At 39.5% G+C, this 24,726-nt stretch overlaps 2 protein-coding genes and 1 long non-coding RNA gene across 3 annotated transcripts in view; 1 reads left to right on the forward strand and 2 right to left on the reverse strand.

Annotated features, from left to right (window-relative positions):
* LOC309545211 overlaps positions 1–24,726 on the forward strand; it is a 288,066-nt gene that overhangs the window by 165,438 nt on the left and 97,902 nt on the right. The gene's annotated exons all lie outside the window — the stretch shown is intronic.
* Positions 9,272–10,333, reverse strand: LOC309547771 (claudin-8-like; the record flags this gene model as incomplete). The annotated part of the gene is made up of 1 exon (XM_082247758.1): positions 9,272–10,333. Exon 1 carries the CDS (start codon positions 9,989–9,991, stop codon positions 9,272–9,274), a length of 720 nt encoding a protein of 239 aa, XP_082103884.1. The 5' UTR covers positions 9,992–10,333.
* On the reverse strand, positions 17,455–18,524 carry LOC309545281 (claudin-8-like; the record flags this gene model as incomplete). Its single annotated transcript, XM_082244420.1, has 1 exon — positions 17,455–18,524. Exon 1 carries the CDS (start codon positions 18,172–18,174, stop codon positions 17,455–17,457), a length of 720 nt encoding a protein of 239 aa, XP_082100546.1. The 5' UTR covers positions 18,175–18,524.

Below are 24,726 nucleotides of genomic sequence, written 5' to 3' on the forward strand. Positions count from 1 at the left end.
GCTGATATTTCTCAGGCACCAAACACCAACAGTAAGTAGATCCAGACGCCGTGCTGCTGGTGTTGTGAACCCCGAACGACTGACCGGTCGTCATTTTATGGACCACATTCCGACGACGGAGAAGAAGACTGCACCCACAAGGATGTGTGTGGTTTGCTGTTCCAAGTGTGACAACACCGGACGGAAAATCAGAAAGGAAACGCGGTACTACTGTCCAGACTGTGACGTTGGACTTTGCGCTGTACCCTGTTTCAAAATTTTCCACGCCCGGGACGTTTATTGAAGCAATATGACCACTAATATTGCATCCTTTTTGGGGAAGAAAAAAATATTGCATCCTTGTTTGACAAAAAAAAAATGTCAGTGTTTTTGATTACATTATTTACTATAATTTATTGAATAAAAAGTGTTATTTTTTGGAAAAAAAAAGTGTTATTTTTATATTATTATTTTATAGTTATTTATTATATTATAATTTAGGATTTTGTGTTTCAAACTTTATCATACCCGGGATGTTATAAAGAACGCACAGTAAAAAGAAATCATATTTAAATAGTTGGTTTGGGCTGCTCATTCTCAAGAATTACATGCAAAATAATGGTACCGCTTTCAGCACCTAAAGTCCGAAAGAATCATACCGCCAGGGAGGTTAATAACATTTAGTAAAAGCATATAAATATATTATCATATTGAATTAATGAATATACATGTTACATCACCACATAATGACAATAATATCATTACTGGTTAATAGCATTGATAAATGCATAAAAGTCAGCCCATTACGGCATACCGTATTGCGATTGCACATAATGATGTCAATGGTGTCCTCTTGGATATCGTAGACTAGAACCAACATAAAGGATATACAAATAAGTATATTTTGGGGTTGAAATCGTTGTATTAATAGAAAGATGGTAGGCACATGATAGTCATAACATGGCATCCTAAACAGCTCTACACGTTTCATGGTTGTAACCAATCATCAGGAGAAGATGCGAAATGTATAAGTGTGTGCATATCTAAAAAATTGAAAAAGTTTTTTTTTGCTCTGGAAGTGATCCCCCAGGATCCCCGAGGGGGAAACTGGGACAAACGGATTCTACAAAGGGAATCCTATTGGATCGAGTCCCTGGAGGCCACCATACCCCCTGGGATTAATGAGGTCCTGACTTACAAACCTTTCTTGGGTTAAAGTGGTCTTTTTCCTAACGCTCTATTCCTTCCTTTTTCTCCTTTCCTTTTCATTTACACTCTATATATAATTTTTTGATTGCTCTTGAACCCGGTCGATGCCAGTTGCTGAACATCTATGCCCTTTATCTGCCCACGATCTATCTCTGGACCATTCGCCCCCTGTGGCACCGCAGATGTGACTCTGGAGAATGGTGAGTTTGCTAATTACTTTCATTATTGAAAACTTTATACACTCTTTTTTCGAGTTGATGTCTCTCTGGGATTCTATATCTCCAATCGCTGTAGTAGTCAATACTTAACATTATGATATGCTTTATTTTCTATGATGTCAAATTTTCCGTGTGCTGGAGGATTTTAGTTCTCCAAAACATGGTATCCTTATATAGAAACTATGGGGAACTTATTGTTTCCTATAAGTTTCTTCTACAATAACTACTTAATGTTAGGACTATAACTTTATATCTTACATAAAAATTAATAGGTGTGTTTGTTATCATTTTATCCTTATTGTCCATTGTCATATTTGTTTATATGCATGCTATGATTCTTTTGGTGATCAAGGTACATTCTGGGCACTATCCATGTGTGTGGTCTTTCCTCCTGCCACTGGGTGGCGTATTCTCCAGACGTCTCAGCGGATGTGTGGTCCTCTCACACACCGCTGGTCGGGTGTTCTATATCCTTCCGGCGGGGTTGTGGCCGCTTTCTGGGCTGTCCTCGGCGGCCTGATTGGAGCGACACTGCGCATGCGCCTCTTTGGATGCGCGCGCAGTTGAGGACCTGACCCGCCCACGCTACGCATGACGTCATGCGCGGCGTGGCGTCGGGTTGAGGGCCATAATAGGGGGAACAAGCGTCTCATTCAGTCATGCAGGAACCGGTGTATGCGGACATGGCGGTCCCACGCGGGTAAGATACCCAGGATCATATTAGCGTACCTGTTGTCTGATAATAGACGGGTTCTCCTTTCACTTCATAATAGATTGATTTTTTCATATGCTATTTAGATGTCTGGGATGGTTGGCCTCACCCCTCTGACCAAGCAATATAAATGTAACAGCTCACACTTGGGCTTTATCCATATCCCTAGCTACCTATCTTTACCAAGAGGGACTTTTCCTCCATCGTTGCAGGTATAGCCCCCCTTTCGCTTATTTATTTATTTTTAACTATTCAACAGAGAGATAATATACAGCATTTTGATCACAGATGCAGTACTTGTTTGATTTCCATCTCTACAGATCATTACCCCGCTGGGTATCCTTCCAACTTGGCCGCCATGTTTGACACCTCCTGCCCTTAACCTTTTTTACTTCTGACTATACAAACGTGTCCATTTTAGACACTGAATGAGGTATATATGTTTAGACCTAATAATAGGCTTTTTCCTTTTTACTCACTGAGCGGTGAAAGCCTCTTTAGCTTACCACACCTACATCTCTATCCCACCCCCTATGTCCCTCCACATCCGCGGGTGAGACGTCTATTCTGGGGAGCTTTCTATCCAATTGGTTTGGTGGTGGATCTCTCTATGGTGATGGCCCTGAGTGTTCCCTTGATGTTCCATATTAGCATGCACTCTCTGCTCTTGTTGTTAGATATATGCATCTGAACTAACAATAATTGTTTGTTGTCACTGTATCATACAGGCACTGTACGTTGATATACTCTTATTCCCCTGAAGAAGCGGTGCAGCATTGCCCGCGAAACATGTCGGGATTGGTTTAATGCTCATCATTGGACCTAGTTATTTACACCATCATTACTGCCTTATGTTCAGTACATTTGCTCTTCTTGTATATGTCAAATTATTTGTATTCATGTTGTATTTTTTGTTTTTTATTTTAAAGATGCTATGTCAATAAATATTTCCAGTTTTTAAATCATGTGCTTATCATTCTGAACTACCCGGTACCTTTAAAGTCCCACCAGCCCTCCCCTCCTCTTCGCATCTTTATTTGCTTTTTCTTTTCCTGTTCCTTCTCCATCTTCCTTCTTTATCTCCCCTTTTCCTTCTTCCAACCCCTTCCCAACCCCCCCCCCCCTTGTCCCTCTCTTGCTTTCTTACCCCAGCACCTACCTGTACACCTCAGGTTCTAGCTGTGGGTTTCCCCTTTTGGGATACCTTTCCCAGTACAGATTCTATATCTAAAAAATTAAATACATAATGATTAGTAAAATATGATAGGAGACCCGGAAAGAGGGAAAAAAGAGGGGGGAGGGGAAAGAGAGGGGGAGGGGAAAGGGAGATATACCTGTTGGCACTTGGAAAGTAGCTAAAGTTACAAAAATCACACAAGGTAGATCGAAGGTGCATAGGGAATGTCAAAACGTTTCCGGGAGCTGTGGTAAAGAGATTGTGGTGGAGGGTCAGGAAAACCAACAATGGGCAAACTTCTAAAAATGGTGGGGTACATCCTAGTAAATCAACAAAGAGACAAGTAAATGACTCAAATGTGTTATTGTAAAATAATCGTAAAAGTGTATGTATATAGTGTAAATACAATGTCCTATATGATTCAATTAGAGATAATACCCAAAAGGATGGTCCCAGTGAAATGATTGTAAGTGACATAATAAAAAATGAATTGATTAAAAGTGTATAGAAAATATATATAGACTGTCAGTCTAAGGGTGGAGAAAAAATGATGAACAATAGGGGGAACTGACCACCTGTCAGCATGAGTAAACGATGTGAAAAATTGTGATACTTTGAAAGATAAGCGCCCAGCTCCTTATAAACTAGTGCTTGGTCTCCTCAAAAACAAAGTGCTGAGAGAGTAAATGTGTTGCCCATGATGGTTCTTGATGTGGCCCACACCCAACAAACCTCCCCAACATCACGCGAACAACTGTGAAAAGGGAGCGGGGAAGACGCCCGTACCAAACGGTATTGGCGCCAAAACCACTCCTATAACAGTGTAATAGATGGAAGACCACGTCTCGGTGCGCAGCATCAGCAGTGATGTCACACACAACCGTGCGACCCCCAGTGTCAGAAGGCAGAGGGGGAGGGGAAAGCGCCAGGCCTGCATCGCAGCTCCCGGAAATAAAAAGGCATCCCATCATACAATTAAAGAAACAACCCATAAGGGTGGCTCGATAAATTGCATCTATTGATAAAAATAGATAAGATAATACTCAAGGTACATAAACATAATGTTTATGTGGTTTGTGTGATAAATATTCTTAGTGGACAACCAGGAAAAATGGGGGGGGGGGGAATAAAAGGGATATGATGAAATGGGGAAAGGAAAGGGGCCACTAGGGTAATGAAAAAAGAAAATAAATGAATGAGAGATATATGAAATTATAATAAAAGTAAAAATAAACCAGGTCAGGATTGACATCATTAACCGTATGTTTCCATCCCTGAATCGTATTAAAAAGGGGGGGGGGGGTAAAAATGTGGGACTTTAGATGAGGAAATGACAGGGTAGGGTCATATTCCTCAATCCCTATGCATAAATAAAACAAAAGGAAATTGGGACTTTAAATGAAACACGTGGCTGCAATCAGGGAAAATTTTAAAAATATCTCAATGGGCTGACATAGATATTGCAAATATTTATATGAAATTCATAACACAGCATATATAAATAATATCACATTTAATAAGTATACATGTTAAATCACAACATACTGACATTGGTAAATCATTGTTGGTTAATAACATTTGGTAAAAGCATATAAATATATTATCATATTGAATTAATGAATATACATTTTACATCACCACATAATGACAATAATATCATACTGGTTAATAGCATTGATAAATGCATAAAAGTCAGCCCATTACGGCATAGCGTATTGCGATTGCACATAATGCAATATCTATGTCAGCCCATTGAGATATTTTTTACATTTTCCCTGATTGCAGCCACATGTTTCATTTAAAGTCCCAATTTCCTTTTGTTTTATTTATGCATAGGGATGGAGGAATATGACCCTACCCTGTCATTTCCTCATCTAAAGTCCCAAATTTTTACCCCCCCCCCTTTTAAAGCAGATTTTATAATACTCTTATAATTCCTCTGGGATTCCCCTCCTGATGAAGTTGATTGGACAAAACATGTTGGGTGGAGCCGGAACTCTATGATGCCATGATGTCATCACAAATGCTGGGGCTGTACGCACATACATTACCAGAAAGTGGTGTATTCCTCACATAGGAGTACAAACCTCATTTGTCTGGGTGATAGCATATGAGGATATAAGTAAATTTTATTTGTTGTTTAATAGGTCTTTTAATGAAGAGTTTGCACAATGAACCTTTATGTTTCCGCCTCTTCCATCATCGATTCTATGATGGAGTGTTGCATGCAATGGGAATACCAGTCACCATTTTTTCCTGTAGAGTCCCTGTGGAATTGGAGGAGTATAATAGAATATGCATTGTTTAACCCCCATTTTTAATAAGGTGGTCAGCAATATAGGGTGGATATATCACCATTTGGGCCTCTGTGAAGGCACAGCGATATCTCTCTTGAAGAATCGAAGTGGGGGATATCCCACCTTTGGCTTGCACTGTAAATGCAACATTGTATTAATACTCCTGTAAAAAAAAAAAAAAAAAAAAAAACAGACACGGTTTGCTCATAAAAACAAATACTTTGGTATTTACTATTCAAGACAGATTAGTATTTGAACATTCTCATATAAACCAAAGACCCAAATCAATATTGTCAGATCGTTGTTGACGCATTTCATGACAGGTTCCACTTGTTCAGGGCTGCTTTAAAGTTGTAGGTATCGGAGACATTATACAGTGATCTGAACATTGATTTAAAATAAATATATGCCGCAATATGAATAAATCACTAAATTTGAAGTGAAAAGAACCCAATTTCAAGATATTAGAGCATCTAAACTACTCACATGTTGCAATTCCATTGAAAATAACCAATAACTTACAAAGCTTTCCTACCATAACTATAAAGCAATGGAATATATGAAGGGTATCCAACACTGAGAAAAAGTTCCCTATGACAAGACCAGTAAGCCTGTGGGGGGCGCAGAATAGCAGAATACAATTTGGCCTAAAAGGATGAAAAAATAGTTTTTTTTTCTTTTGGAAATGTTATATAGCAGAAAGTAAAAAATATTGTTTTTTGTTTTTTTCAGAATTGTTGCTATTTTTTTGCTTATAGCACAAAAAATAAAAATTGCAGAGGTGATCAAATACCATCAAAAGAAAGCTCTATTAGTGGGAAAAAAAAGGACATCTTTTTTTTTTTTTTACATACAGCATTGCATGACCGCGCAATTGTCCGTTAAAGTAACGCAGTGCCCAATCGCAGAAAATGGCCTGGTCATTAAGGGGGCAAATCTTTACGTTCCAGAACTGGTTAAACCTGGTCTCAAAAAAATGTAGCAAGCACAAAATGCACCAATATGGTTCTCTCAATGGTGATTTTGACCTGTGATGTATATGAGATATCATATTGGTCAAATACTAATTTGTAATGTGTTGGGAATACCAAAGTATTTTTTTTTTTTTTTTTTTAGCAAATAATGCCTGTTTTTTATCTGGAGTAATAATAACATTTTTTATTTTTTACTTTTGAGTTTATAATCTTTCATGCCACAACTAAAGCCCCTATCTTTCTAATACATATCTTTCAGTTTATCACCATTTAATGCATGTTTAGATATCTATTTATAGTTTGTAATGTGCAAGTCAGACAGTAACAGTTTAAGAATAACTGAAACCAAGGAACAAAAAAAGTGAACAAAAAAAAAAAAAGATTCCCCTGTTCCTTTAAGGCACGAGATATGGCTTTTGCCATGTCAATTGTCCCTTTCTATGCTGTATAATACCTGGTTGATCCTGCCTGTTCCTGTCCTCCCCTGTTTAAACTGACCACGATTATCATGGCTGCGGATCCCTGATAGCATGTTCAGATTCCGTGCCTCGATCTTCCAGCTCTCTCCTCAGCCTCTCTGCATCTCCCTCTTTTCCCCTCCCCCTCTCCCTGTTACTTCTGTAGTCTGTGTGTGAGCCGGTCTCCTCCCCACCGCCCCTCCTTTCCTGCCTTGATTGAGTATTCTGCAGCAGCTGCTCCTCCCCTTTGGTAAAATGGTTCTAAAGTAACATCTATTACATTATTTTATCCTCTTTGTTTAGGTACATATTATATACAGTGTGTGTGTTTTTCTTTTTTTTAATGCTAAAGCCAAATAACTTATTTGCCCAGCTCTGCTGTATGAACACATGTCCTCCTTCTGCTACCTTGAATACATCTGAAGGGAAAGCCCCTCCCACTGTACACCTTAGATCGGGAAGGTGAGCAGAGGGAGGACATGTGACCACACAGCAGAGCTGGGCAAAGAAGGTATTTAGCATTGTAATTAAAAAAAAATACACACGCACACTGTATTTATTATATTCCGAAAACAGAGAGAATAAATCAATATAACAGAAGTGACTTTACATCCACTTTCATTTTATTGCAGCATATAGTCCTTAGATGTGTTGGCTGCATTTGTTTTTTTTTTTTTTTTTCAAGATAAGAACATTTTCAGCAAATTTTTGAAATACCTGTTAATCTTGATGGGAATGCACTGTCCCTGTCACTTACTGTGAGCTGCACCAAAGAATATCTTTCTTCCTAGCTATCTTCAATAAACTCTCAATTGATCTGTCCCCCATGTAATGAAGATATACAGACATGGCTGTAGTCCATATTAGGAGAGCAGCCTAGGGTGACAACCATGGCTCCCTCCTTAGATAAAGTGGAGAAGTGATGTAGCCACCCAGGGATAGGAAGTTTGTTCTTTTGATGGATCACCAGGTAAAAATAAAGCAAAATAAGCTTGAAAAAAGAATATGAATGCGGCCACCACACCAAAGACTAACAAGCTGGACTATAATTATTCTATGTAGGGCAAGGGCCAGTTCACACCAGAATGCAGTGTGGGAAGAATAAGTGCATTGGTGCATACTGTATATGAGCCTTAAGCCAGGTATACATGAGCCAAATGTCGGGAGACAACGGCTGGTTTTTAAAAAAAAAAAACTGCTGACATTCGGCCCGTGTGTATATTGCTCAGTTCAACAGAAGCCAGCCATTTCACTGGCTTCTGTGGGACGTGCATGCTGAAAAACCAGCATCTGACCGACTCCCGATCAGTGCTTTCAGCCAATAGCAGGGAGTGCTGATGGGAGTGTTCTGGCGGGGGGGGGGGGGGGGGGGGGGCTGTCTCCCTGTCAGCACACAACAGATCAGCGGGGGAAATCACTGAACTAACTTTGCATGGTTAGTACAGTTCTTCTGAGTGGAGCTGACAGTTTTTTTTGTTCAACCCGCGGAGTTGAACGAAAAAAAGCTAATAGTGTGTACTTGGCTTATGGATACCATTCAGAATGATTGCCAATGCACTGCAACGCTGACATACAGCACTTTAATATGTGTTGTTGTAAAAGGTTTATTAAATGAGGAATGTAATAAAAGAAAGAGATATGGAAAAAATGTAAACGTCCTTGCAAACTAGTTTATTTTTTATTACATAAAACATTATCAAACAATATAAAGAAAAACAAGCAATAATTATTAATGAATTCCCAACAGAATAACATACTGTTTCAACATATTATCTGTTTAAAATAAACTAATCTCATTAACGTAACTGAACCTATTAAATAAATACATGATTACTAACAGCAATGTACTATATGTAGTATAATAATAAAAATATTCACAGTGTTAACAAATGTAATACTGAAGATCTATAAACAGCTTTAGGTTGCCATTCATCATAAATAAACAATATCGATACAGGCTGGATGTTGGGATCTGCACACATGGCAGCTGGAGTCAGTGTACATTGCAGTCAGGTAAATCCAAAGCATAATAGATGCTCATTCACATATTGTATTTTGCTATCAATGTACAGAGCTAATATTCAGTGCTTTCCTCAATGGAAATAATAATACTGATAATACTGATTTTTCTTTCTTCAGAAAAGAGGAAGGTATGAAATTGAAAAATGATTCATTAAAATCTATGAAATGTAGTCTTTTTTAGTTGGACAGAGCATTACTGCTTTAACAATTTTTCTTCTAACGTATCTATATTCTTAGATCTTCATTGTTCCTGGAATGAATTTTAAAGACACGGAGTTCTGTTGCTAGAGGTTTCTCCTCTGGACAAGGGTGAGGTTGTGGCTGGCACTCTGATGGATGGAAGCACCTCCCACCTATGCACTGACTAGGGTGGTACCAGCAAAATATGGATCCTCCAATGAAGAACAGTAGGGCAGTTGGCCATCCGAGCATTACAGCCTCACCAATTTCCTGCTGCTGGACACTTTTACAATAGGAAAAGCAAACGGCTTTCATTACATTGATGGCTACAAGTGTCACGGGCATTAAAACAAGAATTCCAGCAATGATGTAGCTGATACCAGCAAAAAGAAGTAAGCAGCGACGGATATCTATGTTCTTCCTGCTGCACCTGTTCAACAGCATGCCAATAAGACCATTCAAAAACCCAGTAACTGCTGCTAGCACTGCAAAGGCCATAAGCACTTTGGAAATCTTCAGGTCTGGAGTCAGTGCATTGGAGGCAGAATAGTATTGACAAGACATTGGATGGTTGCTTTGCCTCACGCAGGTTACCCATAGCCCATCCCAACGGCTTATCCAATGTCCATCGAGATGCTTGCCATAGCCATCGCTTTCTATTACAATAGACACTCTCCAATGGGGAATCCAGCAGACGGCAATTGTGAGAATCATGGCTATGCCACCCAATATCATGCCAATGGACTGGACAATACAAGGAATCATGATGGCAGTAGGCTTGGGTCTTTTCTAAAATCAGAAATGATATATCAGAAAGGAGAAGCACACCTTTTCAGTCTGATTGTTCAGTCAGCAATTTGATGACCACTTTCTCTTGCTCTGTTCAGTATTCTTGTTTTGAATGGCTTCTCTTGGAGTGTTCAGTGTCCCCTATTTTTAAAATTGAATGTCTTCTCTTTGGATACTTAACGTCTCTTCTTTGGATGCTCACTCACCCTTTTTTTGGACTGAGTATTTAGATTGGTAGTCCAGCTTCTACTCTTTGACTGTCCAGTGTCTTCTCTTTGGGTGCTCAGTGTCTTCCCTTTGCTCTCCTTGAGTGTTCTCAGGTTTACTTCATGTTCAGGTCTCAGTCTCAGGTTCTGGAAAACGGTGCTCTACCAGTCAATTTATTATTGCTCTGGCACGTGCATGAAGTATGTTCTGGTACATTACTTGTGAGGTGTGGCATAAGCAAGACGTCCAGTCTAAACACAGCTCAGCTCACCTGAGGCTATGAAAACTGGCACTCTCAGCATAGGGAAACGAGATGTCTAAGGGATGTCTAAGGGGAAGCTGTGATAAATGTGTTTAGTATGTGGTGTGTACAGTACATACAGTACGTTATGTACAACACTGAAAACACTAATAGTAAGCATGTAAATATCTAAATGTTTTAACTAACAGTTAAGTGGTTTCAGCTAAGATTTTGAAACATAAAGATAATTATATGCATACATTGACTTCTGCCTATGTACAAACAATTAATCTCTCAGATGACTCAAATTTATCACTGTAATAATAATTAGTTTAGAGAGTGGGATAGTGACAAAACATTCTGTTACTTCAAATGCCACCATCCCATAAGAATATACTGTATATTAGAAAGCTTTGGACCTTAAGTGGGGCACTAAATGTTTTGATTGACATAAAATGAATAAACAGCGCGATCACTGAATTAATAAATTTAAATTATATATAAATACACTAAGTTTATAATTGATATAAATATGCTCCAAACACCATGCATTAATCACATGCAATTACCAAATATATATATATATATATATATATACATATATACATATATATTATTTCCACATACAATACATCAGTCCTAAACCCTATTCCAGTGAAAATAAATGAAGTGCAAACTTGGTCTAGTCAACTGCAAAGTCCTCTATTATAGTGCACGCCAAATATGGGAAATCCCCACTCACCAATTCTTCAGATAGAAGGGATACGCAAATAGGAAAAGGCTCACCTTAAATTATTAACTACTTAATTTAATAAGCTTTTCTAACAAAGCAGATTTTATAATACTCTTCTAATTCCTCTGGGATTCCCCTCCTGATGAAGTTGATTGGACAAAACATGTTGGGTGGAGGCCCGGAACTCTATGAATCATCACAAATGCTGGGGCTGTACGCACATACATTACCAGAAAGTGGTGCATTCCTCACATAGGAGTACAAACCATTACCTCATTTGTCTGGGTGATAGCATATGAGGATATAAGTATATTTTATTTGTTATTTAATAGGTCTTTCAATGAAGAGTTTGCACAATGAACCTTTATGCTTCCGCCTCTTCCATCATCGATTCTATGATGTAGTGTTGCATGCAATGGGAATACCAGTCACCATTTTTTCCTGTAGAGTCCCAGTGGATTTGGAGGAGTATAATAGAATATGCATTGTTTGACCCCCCTTTTTAATAAGGTGGTCAACAATATAGGGTGGATCTATCACCATTTGGGCCTCTGTGATGGCACAGCGATATCTCTCTTGAAGAATCGAAGTGGGGATATCCCACCTTTGGCTTGCACTGTAAATGCAAAATTTTATTAATACTCCTGTAAAAAACAGACACAGTTTGCTCATAATCACAAATACTTTGGTATTTACTATTCAAGACAGATTAGTATTTGAACATTCTCATATAAACCAAAGACCCAAATCAATATTGTCAGATCGTTGTTGACGCATTTCATGACAGGTTCCACTTGTTCAGGGCTGCTTTAAAGTTGTAGGTATCGGAGACATTATACAATGATCTGAACATTGATTTAAAATAAATATATGCCGCAATATGAATAAATCACTAAATTTGAAGTGAAAAGAACCCAAAAACCCAATATTTCAACATATCTGTGATATCAGACCCAATTTCAAGATATTAGAGCATCTAAACTACTCACATGTTGCAATTCCATTGAAAATAACCAATAACTTACAAATCTTTCCTACCATAACTATAAAGCAATGGAATATATGAAGGGTATCCAACACTGAGAAAAAGTTCCCTATGACAAGACCAGTAAGCCTGTGGGGAGCGCAGAATAGCAGAATACAAATTGGCCTAAAAGGATGAAAAAATTGATTTTTTTTATTTTTTTGGAAATATATATAGTTATAGTTAGCAGAAAGTAAAAAATATTGTTTTTTTTTTTTTTTTTCAGAATTGTCACTATTTTTTTGCTTATAGCACAAAAAAATAAAATTGCAGAGGTGATCAAATACCATCAAAAGAAAGCTCTATTGGTGGGAAAAAAAGGACATCTTTTTTTTTTACATACAGCATTGCATGACCGCGCAATTGTCCGTTAACCACTTGCCCACTGGGCACTAAAACCCCCTTCCTAACCAGACCAATTTTCAGCTTTCAGTGCTCTCACATTTTGAATGACAATTACTCATGCAACACTGTCCCCATATGAAATTTCCAACCTTTTTTTCACACAAACAGAGCTTTTTTTTGGTGGTATTTAATCATAATTGGGGTTTTTATTTTTTGCGCTATAAATGAAAAAAGACCGAAAAATTTGTAAAAAAATGCAATTTTCTTCGTTTCGTTTTTAAATTTTGCAAATTTAGTCATTTTTCTTCATAAATTTTGGCAAACATTTATACTGCTAGATAACTTTAGTAAAAATAACCCAAATAAGTATACATGTTTTGGTCTTTGTGAAGGTTATAAAGTCTACAAGCTATGGTACCAATCATTGAAAATTGATCACACCTGATGTACTGACGGCCTATCTTATTTCTTGAGGCCCTAAAATGTCAGTACAGTACAAATACCCCCCAAATGACCCCTTTTTGGAAAGTAGACATTCCAAGGTATTTAGTAAGAGGCATGGTGAGTTTTTTGAAGTTGTAATTTTTTCCCACAATTCTTTGCAAAATGAAGATTTTTAAAAGAATATATATATTTTTCACAAAATGGTCATATTACGAAGTTATTTCTCACACACTGTACAGGCATACTTGCAACTACACCCCAAAATACATTCTGCTACTCCTCCTGAGTATGGCGATACCACATGTGGGACACTTTTCCACAGCCTGACCACATACAGAGGCCCAACATCCAAGGAGCACCGTCAGGCGTTCTAGAAGCAAAAATTACACATATAATTTTCTGACGACCTATCACACTTTTGAAGGTCCTGGAGCACCAGGACAATAGAAACCCCCATAAAATGACCCCATTTTGGAAAGAAAACACCCCAACACATAATCTAGGAGGCATAATGAGTCTTTTGAACATGTCATTTTTTTCCACAAGTTTTTGGAAAATGTGGAAAGAAAACCAAAACTCATTTTTTTTTACACAAAGTTGTCCATTTATAAGACATTTCTTACACATAGCATGTACATAGCAAAAATGACACCCCAAAATCCATTCTACTACTCCTCCTGAGTATGACGATACCACATATGTGAGACTTTTCCTCAGCCTGACCAAATACAGAGGCCCAACATGCAGGGAGCATCGTCATTTCCTGACTTCCCATTACAATTTTGTGAGGCATTGTAGGGCACTGATATACATTGTAGCGGCACTGATGTGGCATGGATGTGGCCCGGATGAGCACTGACATGTCATGGATGTGGCACTGATGAGCACTGACGTGGCATGGATGTGGCACTGATGAGCATTGATGTGGCACGGATGAGCACTGACGTGGCATGGATGTGGCACTGATGAGCACTGACGTGGGATGGATGTGGCACGGATGAGCACTGAGGTGGCATGGATGTGGCACTGATGAGCACTGATGTGGCATGGATGTGGCACTGATGAGCACTGATGTGGCACGGATGAGCACTGACGTGGCATGGATGTGGCACTGATGAGCACTGACGTGGGATGGATGTGGCAATGATGAGCACTGATGTGGCATGGATTAGCCCTGACGTGGCATGGATGTGGCACGGATGAGCACTGACGTGGCATGGATGAGGCACAGATGAGCACCCTGACGTGGCATAGATGTGGCACAGATGAGCACTGACATGGCACGGATGTGGCATTGATGTGGCATGGATGAGCACTGACGTGGCATGGATGTGGCACGGATGAGCACTGACATGGCATTGATGTGGCACTGACGTGGCATGGATGTGGCATGGATGAGCACTGACGTGGCATGGATGTGGCACGGATGAGCACTGACGTGGCATGGATGTGGCACTGATGAGCACTGATGTGGTATGGATGTGGCACTGATGAGCACTGATGTGGCACGGATGAGGCACTGATGAGCACTGACGTGGGATGGGTGTGGCACTGATGAGCACTGATGTGGCATGGATTAGCCCTGACGTGGCATGGATGAGGCACAGATGAGCACCCTGACAGGTCATGGATGTGGCACAGATGAGCACTGACATGACATGGATGTGGCATTGATGTGACACTGATGTGGCATGGATGAGCAATGATGAGGCATGGATGTGGCACGGATGAGCACTGACGTGGCATTGATGTGGCACTGACGTGGCATGGATGTGGCACGGATGTGGCACTGACGTGGCATGGATGTGGCACGGATGAGCACTGACGTGGCATTGATACGTTGCAGAACTGGTTAAACCTGGTCTCAAAAAAATGTAGCAAGCACAAAATGCACCAATATGGTTCTCTCAATGGTGATTTTGACCTGTGATGTATATGAGATATCATATTGATCAAATACTAATTTGTAATGTGTTGTGAATACCAAAGTATTTTTTTTTTTTTTTAGCAAATAATGCCTGTTTTTTATCTGGAGTAATAAAAAAATGTTTTATTTTTTACTTTTGAGTTTATAATCTTTCATGCCACAACTAAAGCCCCTACCTTTCTAATACATATCTTTCAGTTTATCACCATTTAGTGCATGTTTAGATATCTATTTATAGTTTGTAATGTGCAAGGCAGACAGTAACAGTTTAAGAATAACTGAAACCAAGGAACAAAAAAAGTGAAAAAAAAAAGATTCCCCTGTTCCTTTAAGGCACGAGATATAGCTTTTGCCATGTCAATTGTCCCTTTCTATGCTGTACAATACCTGGTTGATCCTGCCTGTTCCTGTCCTCCCCTGTTTAAACTGACCACGATTATCATGGCTGCTGATCCCTGATAGCATGTTCAGATTCCGTGCCTCCATCATCCAGCTCTCTCCTCAGCCTCTCTGCATCTCCCTTTTTTCCCCTCCCTCTCTCCCTGTCACTTCTGTAGTCTGTGTTAGCCGGTCTACTCCCCCCCCCTCCACTGCCCCTCCTTTCCTGCTCCTCCCCTTTGGTAAAATGGTTGTAAAGTAACATCTATTACATCATGTTATCCTCTTTGTTTAGGAACATATTATATACAGTGTGTGTACCTTGAATACATCTGAAGGGAAAGCCCCTCCCACTGTACACCTTAGATCGGGAAGGTGAGCAGAGGGAGGACATGTGACCACACAGCAGAGCTGGGCAAAGAAGGTATTTAGCATTGTAATAAAAAAAAAATACACACACACACTGTATTTATTATATTCCGAAAACAGAGAGAATAAATCAATATAACAGAAGTGACTTTACATCCACTTTCATTTATTGCAGCATATAGTCCTTAGATGTGTTGGCTGCATTTTTTTTTTTTTTCAAGATAAGAACATTTTCAGCAAATTTTTTTAAATACCTGTTAATCTTGATGGGAATGCACTGTCCCTGTCACTTACTGTGAGCTGCACCAAAGAATATCTTTCTTCCTAGCTATCTTCTATAAACTCTCAATTGACCTGTCCCCCATGTAATGGAGATGAAGATATACAGACATGGCTGTAGTCCATATCAGGAGAGCAGCCTAGGGTGACAACCATGGCTCCCTCCTTAGATAAAGTGGAGAAGTGATGTAGCCACCCAGGGATAGGAAGTTTGTTCTTTCGATTGATCACCAGGTAAAAATAAAGCAAAATAAGCTTGAAAAAAAGAATATGAATGCAGCCACCACACCAAAGACTAGCAAACTGCACTATAATTATTCTATGTAGGGCAAGGGCCAGTTTACACCAGAATGCAGTGTGGGAAGGATAAGTACATTGGTGCATACTGTATATGAGCCTTAAGCCGGGTACACATGAGCCAAATGTCGGGAGACAATGGCTGGTTTAAAAAAAAAACTGCTGACATTCGGCCCGTGTGTATATTGCTCAGTTCAACAGAAGCCAGCCATTTTGCCGACTTCTGTGGGACGTGCATGCTGAAAAACCAGCATCTGACCGACTCCCGATCGGTGCTCTCAGCCAATAGCAGGGAGTGCTGATGGGAGTGTTCTGGCAGGGGGGGGCTGTCTCCCTGTCAGCACACAACAGATCAGCGGGGGAGATCGCTGAACTAACTTCGCATGGTTAGTACAGTTCATCTGAGTGGAGCTGACAGTTTTTTTTGTTCAACCCACGGAGTTGAACAAAAAAATTCTAATAGTGTGTACTTGGCTTATGGATACCATTCAGAATGATTGCCAATGCACTGCAACGCTGACATACAGCACTTTAATATGTGTTGTTGTAAAAGGTTTATTAAATGAGGAATGTAAAAAAAGAAAGAGATATAGAAAAAATGTAAACGTCCTTGCAAACTAGTTTATATTTTATTACATAAAACATTATCAAACAATATAAAGAAAAACAAGCAATAATTATTAATGAATTCCCAACAGAATAACATACTGTTTCAACATATTATCTGTTTAAAATAAACTAATCTCACTAAGGTAACTGAACCTATTAAATAAATACATGTTTACTAACAGCAATGTACTATATGTAGTATAATAATACAAATATTCACAGTGTTAACAAATGTAATACTGAAGATTTATAAACAGCTTTAGGTTGCCATTCATCATAAATAAACAATATCGATACAGGCTGGATGTTGGGATCTGCACACATGGCAGCTGGAGTCAGTGTACATTGCAGTCACGTAAATCCAAAGCATAATAGATGCTCATTCACATATTGTAATTTTTTTATCAATGTACCAAGCTAATATTTAGTGCTTTCCTCAATGGAAATAATACTGATAATACTGATTTTTCTTTCTTCAGAAAAGAGGAAGGTATGAAATTGAAAAATGATTCATTAAAATCTATGAAATGTAGTCTTTTTTAGTTGGACAGAGCATTGCTGCTTTAACAATTTTTTTCTAACGTATCTATATTCTTAGATCTTCATTGTTCCTGGAATGAATTTTAAAGACACAGAGTTCTGTTGCTAGAGGTTTCTCCTCTGGACAAGGGTGAGGTTGTGGCTGGCACTCTGATGGATGGAAGCACCTCCCACCTATGCACTGACTAGGGTGGTACCAGCAAAATATGGATCCTCCAATGAAGAACAGTAGGGCAGTTGGCCATCCGAGCATTACAGCCTCACCAATTTCCTGCTGCTGGACACTTTTACAATAGGAAAAGCAAACGGCTTTCATGACATTGATGGCTACAAGTGTCACGGGCATTAAAACGAGAATTCCAGCAATGATGTAGCTGATACCAGCAAAAAGAAGTAAGCAGCGACGGATATCTATGTTCTTCCTGCTGCACCTGTTCAACAGCATGCCAATAAGACCATTCAAAAACCCAGTAACTGCTGCCAGCACTGCAAAGGCCATAAGCACTTTGGAAATCTTCAGGTCTGGAGTCAGTGCATTGGAGGCAGAATAGTATTGACAAGACATTGGATGGTTGCTTTGCCTCACGCAGGTTACCCATAGCCCATCCCAACGGCTTATCCAATGTCCATCGAGATGCTTGCCATAGCCATCGCTTTCTACTACAATAGACACTCTCCAATGGGGAATCCAGCAGACGGCAATTGTGAGAATCATGGCTATGCCACCCAATATCATGCCAATGGACTGGACAATACAAGGAATCATAATGGCAGTAGGCTTGGGTCTTTTCCAAGATCAGAAGTGAGAAAAAGAGAAGCACAGCTTTTCAATTTGATTGTTCAGTCAGCAATTTGATGACCACTGTCTCTTGCTCTGTTCAGTATCCTTGTTTTGAATGGCTTCTCTTGGAGTGTTCAGTGTCCCCTATTTTTAACATTTAATGTCTTCTCTTTGGATACTTAACGTCTCTTCTTTGGATGCTCACTCACCCTTTTTTTGGACTGAGTATTTAGATTGGTAGTCCAACTTCTTCTCTTTGACTGTTCAGTGTCTTCTCTTTGGGTGCTCAGTGTCTTCCCTTTGCTCTCCTTGAGTGCTCTCAGGTTTACTTCATGTTCAGGTCTCAGTCTCAGGTTCTGGAAAACGGTGCTCTACCAGTCAATTTATTATTGCTCTGGCACGTGCATGAAGTATGTTCTGGTACATTACTTGTCAGGTGTGGCATAAGCAAGACGTCCAGTCTAAACACAACTCAGCACACCTGAGGCTATGAAAACCGGCACTCTCAGCATAGGGAAACGAGATGTCTAAGGGATGTCTAAGGGGAAGCTGTGATAAATGTGTTTAGTATGTGGTGTGTACAGTACATACAGTACGTTATGTACAACACTGAAAACACTAATAGTAAGCATGTAAATATCTAAATGTTTTAACTAACAGTTAAGTGGTTTCAGCTAAGATTTTGAAACATAAAGAGAATTATATGCATACATTGACTTCTGCCTATGTACAAACAATCAATCTCTCAGATGACTCAAATTTATCACTGTAATAATAATTAGTTTAGAGAGTGGGATAGTGACAAAACATACTGTTACTTCAAATGCCACCATCCCATAGGAATATACTGTATATTACAAAGCTTTGGACCTTAAGTGGGGGACTAAATATTTTTATTGACATAAAAGGAATAAACAGCGCGACCACTGAGTTAATAAATATAAATTATATATAAATACACTAAGTTTATAATTGATATAAATACGCTCCAAACACAATGCACTAATCACATAAAATTACCATATATATATAAATATATATATATATATATTATTTCCAAATACAATACATCAGTCCTAAACCCTATTCCAGTGAAAATAAATGAAGTGTAAACTGCAAAGTCCTCTATTATAGTGCACGCCAAATATGGGAAATCCCCACTCACCAATTCTTCAGATATCGCTCTACTCCCAGGGATACGCAAATAGGAAAAGACTCACCTTCAATTATTAATTACTTAATTTAATGAACTTTTCTAACAAAGCAGATTTTATAATACTCCTCTCATTCCTCTGGGATTCCCCTCCTGATGAAGTTGATTGGACAAAACATGTCGAGTGGAGCCTGAACTCTATGATGCCATGATGTCAATCACAAATGCTGGGGCTGTATGCACATACATTACCAGAAAGTGATGCATTCCTCACATAGGAGTACAAACCATTACCTCCTTAGTCTAGGTGATCGCATATGAGGATATAAGTATATTTCATTTGTTGTTTAATAGGTCATTGCTTCCGCCTCTTCCATCATCAATTCTATGATGGAGTGTTGCATGCAATGGGAATACCAGTCACCATTTTTTCCTGTAGAGTCCCAGTGGAATTGGAGGAGTATAATAGAATATGCATTGTTTGACCCCCCTTTTTAATAAGGTGGTGAACAATATAGGGTGGATCTATAACCATTTGGGTCTCTGTGAAGGCACAGTGATATCTCTCTTGCAGAATCAAAGTGGGGATATCCCACCTTTGGCTTGCACTGTAAATGCAAAATTTTATTAATACTCCTGTAAAAAAACAGACACGGTTTGCTCATAAAAACAAATACTTTGGTATTCACTATTCAAGACAGATTAGTATTTGAACATTCTCATATAAACCAAAGACCCAAATCAATATTGTCAGAAAATTGTTGACGCATTTCATGACAGGTTCCACTTGTTCAGGGCTGCTTTAAGGTTGAAGGTATCTGAGACATTATACAATGATCTAAACATTGATTTAAAATAAATATATGCAGCAATATGAATAAATCACTAAATTTGAAGTGAAAAGAACTCAAAAACCCAATAATTCAACATATCTGCAATACCAGACCCAATTTCAAGATATTAGAGCATCTAAATTACTCACATGCTGCAATTCCATTGAAAATAATGTGCAATGGTATAGGCAGACAGTAACAGTTTTAAGAATAGCTAAAACCCAGGAACAAAAAAAGTGAAAAAAAAAATAATTACCCTGTCCCTTTAAGGCACGAGATATAGCTTTTGCCATGTCAATTGTCCCTTTCTATGCTGTACAATACCTGGTTGATCCTGCCTGTCCTCCCCTGTTTAAACTGACCACGATTATCATGGCTGCTGATCCCTGATAGCATGTTCAGATTCAGTGCCTCCATCATCCAGCTCTCTCCTCAGCGTCTCCCTGTCACTTCTGTAGTCTGTGTGTGAGCCGGTCTCCCCCCCCCCTCCCCCCACTGCCCCTCCTTTCCTGCCTTAAATGAGTATTCTGCTGCAGCTGCTCCTCCCCTTTGGTAAAATGGTTGTAAAGTTACATCTATTACATTATTTTATCCTATTTGTTTAGGAACATATGTTATACAGTGTGTGTGTGTGTTTTTTTTATGATAAAGCTAAATAACTTACAGTGCCTTGCGAAAGTATTCGGCCCCCTTGAACTTTGCGACCTTTTGCCACATTTCAGGCTTCAAACATAAAGATATAAAACTGTAATTTTTTGTGAAGAATCAACAACAAGTGGGACACAATCATGAAGTGGAACGAAATTTATTGGATATTTCAAACTTTTTTAACAAATAAAAAAACTGAAACATTGGGCGTGCAAAATTATCCAGCCCCTTTACTTTCAGTGCAGCAAACTCTCTCCAGAAGTTCAGTGAGGATCTCTGAATGATCCAATGTTGACCTAAATGACTAATGATGATAAATAGAATCCACCTCTGTGTAATCAAGTCTCCGTATAAATGCACCTGCACTGTGATAGTCTCAGAGGTACGTTTAAAGCGCAGAGATCATCATGAAGAACAAGGAACACACCAGGCAGGTCCGAGAAACTGTTGTGGAGAAGTTTAAAGCCGAATTTGGATACAAAAAGATTTCCCAAGCTTTAAACATCCCAAGGAGCACTATGCAAGTGATAATATTGAAATGGAAGGAGTATCAGACCAATGCAAATCTATGAAGACCTGGCCGTCCCTCTAAACTTTCAGCTCATACAAGGAGAAGACTGATCAGAGATGCAGCCAAGAGGCCCATGATCACTCTGGATGAACTGCAGAGATCTACAGCTGAGGTGGGAGACTCTGTCCATAGGACAACAATCAGTCGTATACTGCACAAATCTGGCCTTTATGGAAGAGTGGCAAGAAGAAAGCCATTTCTTAAAGATATCCATAAAAAGTGTCATTTAAAGTTTGCCACAAGCCACCTGAGAGACACACCAAACATGTGGAAGAAGGTGCTCTGGTCAGATGAAACCAAAATCCAACTTTTTGGCAACAATACAAAACGTTATGGTTGGCGTAAAAGCAACACAGCTCATCAACCCTGAACACACCATCCCCACTGTCAAACATGGTGGTGGCAGCATCATGGTTTGGGCCTGCTTTTCTTCAGGGGATTCTTGATGGGAAGATGGATGGAGCCAAATACAGGACCATTCTGGAAGAAAACCTGATGGAGTCTGCAAAAGACCTGAGACTGGGACGGAGATTTGTTTTCCATCAAGACAATGATCCAAAACATAAAGCAAAATCTACAATGGAATGGTTCACAAATAAACATATCCAGGTGTTAGAATGGCCAAGTCAAAGTCCAGACCTGAATCCAATCGAGAATCTGTGGAAAGAACTGAAAACTGCTGTTCACAAACGCTCTCCATCCAACCTCACTGGGCTCTAGCTGTTTTGCAAGGAGGAATGGGCAAAAATTTCAGTCTCTTGATGTGCAAAACTGATAGAGACATACCCCAAGCGACTTACAGCTGTAATCGCAGCAAAAGGTGGTGCTACAAAGTATTAACTTAAGGGGGCTGAATAATTTTGCACGCCCAATTTTTCAGTTTTTTATTTGTTAAAAAAGTTTGAAATATCCAATAAATTTCATTCCACTTCATGATTGTATCCCACTTGTTGTTGATTCTTCACAAAAAATTACAGTTTTATATCTTTATGTTTGAAGCCTGAAATGTGGCAAAAGGTCAAAAAGTTCAAGGGGGCCGAATACTTTCGCAAGGCACTGTATTTTCCCAGCTCTGCTGTATGAACACATGTCCTCCTTCTGCTAGCTTGAATACATCTGAAGGGAAAGCCCCTCCCACTGTACACCTTAGATCGGGAAGGTGAGCAGAGGGAAGACATGTGACCACGCAGCAGAGCTGGGCAAAGAAGGTATTTAGCATTGTAATAATCAAAAAAGACGCACACACTGTATTTATTATATTCCGAAAACAGAGAGAATAAAACAATATAACAGAAGTGACTTTACATCTACTTTAATTTTATTGCAGCATATAGTCCTTAGACGTGTTGGCTGCATTCATGTTTTTTTTCTTTTTCAAGATAAGAACATTTTCAGCACATTTTTTAAATACCTGTTAATCTTGATGGGAATGCACTGTCCCTGTCACTTACTGTGAACTGCACCAAAGAATATCTTTCTTCCTAGCTATCTTCTATAAACTCTCAATTGATGGAGATGAAGATGTACAGACAAGGCTGTAGTCCATATCAGGAGAGTAGCCTAGGGTGACAACCATGGCTCCCTCCTTAGATAAAGAGGAGAAGTGATGTAGCCACCCAGGGATAGGAAGTTTTTTCTTCTGATGGATCACCAGGTAAAAATAAAGCAAAATACGCTTGAAAAAAGAATATGAATGCGGCCAGCACACCAAAGACTAGCAAGCTGCACTATAATTATTCTATGCAGGGCAAGGGCCAGTTCACACCAGAATGCCGTGTGGGAAGGATAAGTGCCTTGGTGCATACTGTATATGAGCCTTAAACTGGGTACACATGAGCCGAATTTCGGGAGACAACGGCTGGTTTAAAAAAAACTGCTGACATTCGGCCCGTGTGTATATTGGTCTGTTCAACAGTAGCCAGCCGTTTCGCCGGCTTCTGTGGGACGTTCATGCTGAAAAAACAGCATCTGACCGACTCCCTATCAGTGCTCTCAGCCAATAGCAGGTAGTGCTGTTTAGGGATGATCGAACGGTTCGGGTCAACCATCGGTTCGACCCGAACATTGGCTGTTCGAAATTTGGCCAAATTCTGAATTTTTTGCTGAAAAAGTTCAGAATTCGGCAACCAGAACCGACCAAAATGCAATGGGACAGGAACTGGGCTTTAAAAGCCCGTGATTGGACCAGTAACATTAGTAAAAGCCAATTGAGGGGGCAGGAGAACGCTAGGAATGTGATTGGAGTGACTAGGGGGTCCAGAGGCCAATCATTAGTGAATACGCCCCCCAGTATATAAGATAGCCCCGCCAAATCTCTAGCATTTTCATACAGGGCCATGGAAGAGAGTGGAAGCAGTTCTGTTACTTCTGCTTCAAAAGTGTCATTTAGCAATTATTAGTGTGAGGAAAGGGATATCTAGTGTAGTTAGGGTGCTATTTTCCACTATAGTTAGATTCAAAAATCTAGTTTCTGTAGGGAAAGTGTTAAGTGCCAGGGTAACTGTAGTGTAGTGTAGGGTGAACTGACTCTGACTGCTATGGTAGGGTGACCAAACCCTTCCATGTCAGGGTGACCGCAATAGAAACAAGTTTGTTTCTCTTAGAACACTTATAGAGCCGGATAGTGGCTTCGCCCCTGTCACCCGGCTTTTTGTTGCAGGCGTTTATAGGGCTTTTTTGAGGACATGTTTGGAGTCAGGCATGACATCTGAACTTGTGTGTAGGGGTATATATACACACACACATGTATGTATATATACACATACACATATATAGGTGTGAAAGTAGCAGAAACCTATGCTTGCGCTAATTAAATAATTAACAGGCATATGTCTCCGCTCCTATCACACCTATATATGTGTATGTGTATAAATACATATAGGTGTGTGTGTGTATATATACCCCTATACAGACGTTCAGATGTTATGCCTGCCTCCAAAGACCCCCAAAAAATGGCCAAAAAAACGCCTGTAACAACACACCTGGGCATTTTTTTTTGGTGCAGGCGGTTTTTTTTGGCATTTTTTGGGGGTCTTTGGAGGCAGGCAAAACATCTGAAATTCTGTATAGGGGTATATATACACACACACTTATATGTATTTATACACATACACATATATAGGTGTGATAGGAGCGGAGACATATGCCTGTTAATTATTTCATTAGCGCAAGCATAGGTTTCTGCTACTTTCACACCTATAAATGTGTAGGTGTATATATACATACATGTGTGTGTGTATATATACCCCTACACAGAAGTTCAGATGTCATGCCTGACTCCAAACAATAAAACGCCTGCAACAAAAAACCGGGTGCAAAAGTAGAGAAGCCAC

Source organism: Pelophylax lessonae (genome assembly GCF_965119305.1).
Source record: "Pelophylax lessonae genome assembly, chromosome: 2".
In the NCBI taxonomy this organism is placed as follows: domain Eukaryota; kingdom Metazoa; phylum Chordata; class Amphibia; order Anura; family Ranidae; genus Pelophylax; species Pelophylax lessonae.